Raw genomic sequence first — 4,169 nt, 5'->3', positions numbered from 1 at the left:
ACTCAGTGTCTCTTTGCTTGACATCATGGGAAAATCCAAAGAAATCAGCCAAGACCTCAGAAAAACATTTTAGACTTCCACAAGTCTGGTTCATCCTTAAAATGAAGTGGTGATCCTAACTGACCTAAGACACAGAATTGTTACTAGGATTACATGTCAGGAATTATGAAAAACTGAGTTTAAATGTATTTGGCTTAAGGCCATGCTCAACTAAAAAGCATACTTCATGGAGAATCCCTATTGAAAGGGCTTTTCTTTGTAGTCCAGGACCAAATTGAATTTGTGTTCAGAAAACTAGCCCACAAAGTGTTAATTCAAAAGCCTGGCCTTCATTCATCAGCATCAGAGGTTAATAATACTTGTAGGTGTTGCTGTTGTTTAGCAACACAGAGTGCTATCTCATTGGTTGAGGCATCACTGAGAACAGGCCACCTGTCTCCATTGGCCCTCTACTTGTGTCCCAAATGACACCCTGGCCTAGATAGTGCACTAATTTTGTAGAGTAAAATGTAGGGTAGTAGAGCACTATGTAAGGATTAGGGTGTCATTTGGTACAAAGCATCTGTGTTGAGGGTGTATTGTGGATGCACAGGTGAGGTCTTTATAAACAGTGAGCGGGCATAGGAAAAACCAGGAGTGGTTGTTTCCCCCTAAGATAGACAGACTCGTCTCCAGACTCTACAGAACACAGGTATTATGACCTTTTAGGAGTCATGTAACGAGAGTTTACTTTATAATGTATTATATTTGAAAATGGACATTATGTAAAGAACTCACTGGGCAAAAACTGGTTGAATCAACGTTGTTTCCACAAAAGTCTATGTGATGACTTTGAATCAACGTGGAATTCTGAATTTGCAAAAAGTAATCAATGTAACCTAAATCCAACGACAACCAAATGTAAATCAGAAGTAGACTTTGAACTGTGACCAGCGGGTATTGTCCTGATATATCCTGTTCCTTCTATCTTCTAATTATTTATGTATTTTAATGTCTCTTTTCTTGTTCTTCTTTCTCTGTGACATGCTCTTAGGGAAACAGGTGATGTGCTTATATTTTCTCCTTTCATCGCCCTTTCCCCCCCTCTCTCTAGTTGTCTTCTCTCCACGGATCAAGCCCTATCAGACTGAGAAACATGTCCTCCTCCTCTCTCCCGTGGTGCCTGCTGGTGGTGTGTGTTCTGACTGTGGTCCAGATCTATGCAGCAGAGGAACCTATGGTCCTCAAGGTGTTCAACCTCCATGCCACTGACCTGCACAGCAGCCTGCTAGGGACCCCTGATGCCTACGTCGAGGTAAATCTCTCCTCACCTGAGTCACCTGTCCACCATGATAGCTGATGTGTGATGTTAGGATTATTCGATCCCGGGCTGTATCACAACCGGCCGTGATCGGGAGTCTCATTGGGCGGCGTACTATTGGCCCAGCGTCGTCCGGGTCAGAGGAGGGTTTGTCATTGTAAATAAGAATTTATTCTTAACTGACTTGCCTAGTTAAATAAAGGTTTAAAAAATTAGGATAATTTTCAGCATGAATATCAGAATTCATAGAGTTAGTTAGAGGACTCGTCTTTGTATCTGAGCATGGGCAGCACCATTAAAGCCATCTCCATTTTTAAGTAGTCAATTTTCACAAAGCTTATATATGTAATTTACTGCCACCTGCAGGGCTGGAGTCCTGAACCAAATCGTGTGTCATTAATTTAATTAAATCCAAAGTTTGAAGAAAGAGACAATGCTCTCCTGATCTGCTCTCCTTGGCTGATCACTCCCAACCCATAGGATTACCCACTGGTTTCTACAAGATGCCACAGCCACAAAAAAATGTATGAATTTATTTAAGGTCAGGGTTAGGCATTATATTAGCAGTGTGGTTACCGTTAATGTTAGGGTTGGGGTTGGGTTTAAAATCAGATTTTTACGAAGATTGTAACGGCTCTCTTCTATCTCCTCCTCTGACGAAGAGGTAGAACAAGGATCGGACCAAAATGCAGCGTGATGATGATTCATGATATATTTTAATGAAGGAAAACCTATACATACAGAAACTACAAAACTAACGAAATGAAATAATGAAAACCGAAACAGCCTATCTGGGGAAATACAAAGACAGGAACAATCCCCCACCAAAATACACAGTGAAACCCCGGCTACCTAAATATGGTTCCCAATCAGAGACAACGAGAATCACCTGACTCTGATTGAGAACCGCCTCAGGCAGGCAAACCTATGCTACACCCCTACTCAGCCGCAATCCCAATGCCTACAAAACCCCAATACGAAACACAACAAAATAAACCCATGTCACACCCTGGCCTGACCAAATATATAACGAAAACACAAAATACTATGACCAAGGCGTGACAAAGATAAATTGTAGATATAGGTGGGGTTTATGACTTTGTGGCTCTGGTAACTAGTGACGACCATACCCACTCAATTAACTACTTTAAAGGGATACTGCGAGATTCTGGAGATTCTTTTTTTCTATTTACCCAGAGTCAGATGAATTCGTCGATACCATTTTTATGCCTCTGAGTGCCGTATGTAGGAAGTTACCGGTAGTTTTTTGAGCTAACGCTAGCTAGGTATGCTAGCTTACCTGTAGACTTCCAGTCATTGTGCTATGCTAGCATACAGTAGTGTATCCTCATTGGCGAATGGGTTATATCCATGATGTTTCCTCGAACTAACTCTATGATCATAATCATTCTCATTATTATCCAGGTGTTCAGAGCGCACGGCTTTCTCGGGAGGACAGAGGTGAAGAACAACAACCATGACCCCAGCTGGAAGGAGGAGTTCAGCTTCCTCAACGCCCGTGAGAACAACATCTTGAGGTTGGAGGTGTACGACAGCGACATCAACTCCGACGACCTGCTGGGGACCTGCGAGCGCTCCATCAAGATTGGAACTTGGCAACATAAATGTTTCCTGAAGACAGGCGGGATCCTGAACTACTCCTACACCCTAGAGCCTCTACAGTAGACCCTGTACTACTCCTACACCCTAGATCCCCTACAGTAGACCCTGTACTACTCCTACACCCTAGAGCCGCTACAGTAGACCCTGTATTAGTCCTACCCTACACCCTAGAGCACCTAGCCTAGCATAGAGCCCCTCCATCAACTACTGTAATCCAACAATACTCAGCTAGAGTAGCTAGACCTCCTCCTCCCTTGTCTGACCCCTCATCTGTTACATTGCTATCTCATTCCAAATCAAATCAAATCAAACCTTATTGAAGCCAGCCGCCGCCATATCGGTTCTCCTCATAAAGAGCAGTCCCCCATAGGATGTCACGGACAAAATTACATGGATTTAATTCTTTCTTTGTTGTAACATTGGTACTCCTTAAAAATGCTACTTTATTATACTTTAAAAGTATGCATTAAGGCATATATAATAAATTATACTTGGCAAAAACAAATGTTGACAACAATAAATGCATTTCTATATAATCCCAAATTGTTTTTACAATGGTGAAGGAGTTGAATGGTGAAGGAGTTGAATGGCTGCGCAGTGGCTTCCAAACAGCGGCCAATGTTAGTCATCTAGGGTTTTATACACATTATTGATTCCTTACACCCTCAACTAGAGAGTATGCCTGCTCTTACCAACAACAACATCCAGCCCTCATCTAACCCCTCTCCTCTGACATGGATTTCTCTTTCTCCTCAAACTGAGCTGAAAAACCGTCCTCCCCCTGACCTCATCCTCAGGCTCATCATAACAGACTAGATTCTAGAACATTGAGCAGTACAAAACTCCACCTCCCCCCTACAGTTAGTTCATTGTAATTAGTGTCTACACATGTACCTTAGAACTGCAGTAGTAAATGAGTTAACATCTGTCACTCACTGGTGTCTGGCCTGCTGTCACTGTGTCTAGCCTGCTGTCACTGTGTCTGGCCTGCTGTCACTGTATGACATCAATTAATACAAATCTTGTTTCCCTGCACAATGGTCTCAGTCTGGCTCTCTCTAGTTCTTCACTGAAATACCAAATTACCATATTCCTGTTCTAGAAATAACAGCTAGCCTACAATTTGACAATGAGGCTTACATCTTTTCCATCATAGTCTCTTACCATGTTTAGTTGGGAGACCGGACTTTGGCCACAAATTGTCAATAAAACTGTGGAATTATGATTTCAACAAGGTAATTGAACC

At 42.3% G+C, this 4,169-nt stretch overlaps 1 protein-coding gene across 1 annotated transcript; it reads left to right on the top strand.

Annotated features, from left to right (window-relative positions):
- Positions 1-584: 584 nt before the first annotated feature.
- Positions 585-3,958, top strand: LOC112235162 (perforin-1-like). The gene is made up of 3 exons (XM_024403566.1): positions 585-691; positions 1,094-1,294; positions 2,726-3,958. Exons 2-3 carry the CDS (start codon positions 1,136-1,138, stop codon positions 2,984-2,986), a joined length of 420 nt encoding a protein of 139 aa, XP_024259334.1. The 5' UTR covers positions 585-691; positions 1,094-1,135; the 3' UTR covers positions 2,987-3,958.
- The last annotated feature ends 211 nt before the right edge of the window (positions 3,959-4,169 follow it).

Source organism: Oncorhynchus tshawytscha, linkage group LG12 (assembly GCF_018296145.1).
Source record: "Oncorhynchus tshawytscha isolate Ot180627B linkage group LG12, Otsh_v2.0, whole genome shotgun sequence".
In the NCBI taxonomy this organism is placed as follows: Eukaryota; Metazoa; Chordata; class Actinopteri; order Salmoniformes; family Salmonidae; genus Oncorhynchus; species Oncorhynchus tshawytscha.
The sequence above is the reverse complement of the archived record's forward strand: the minus strand, read 5'-3'. Positions and strand labels throughout refer to the sequence as shown.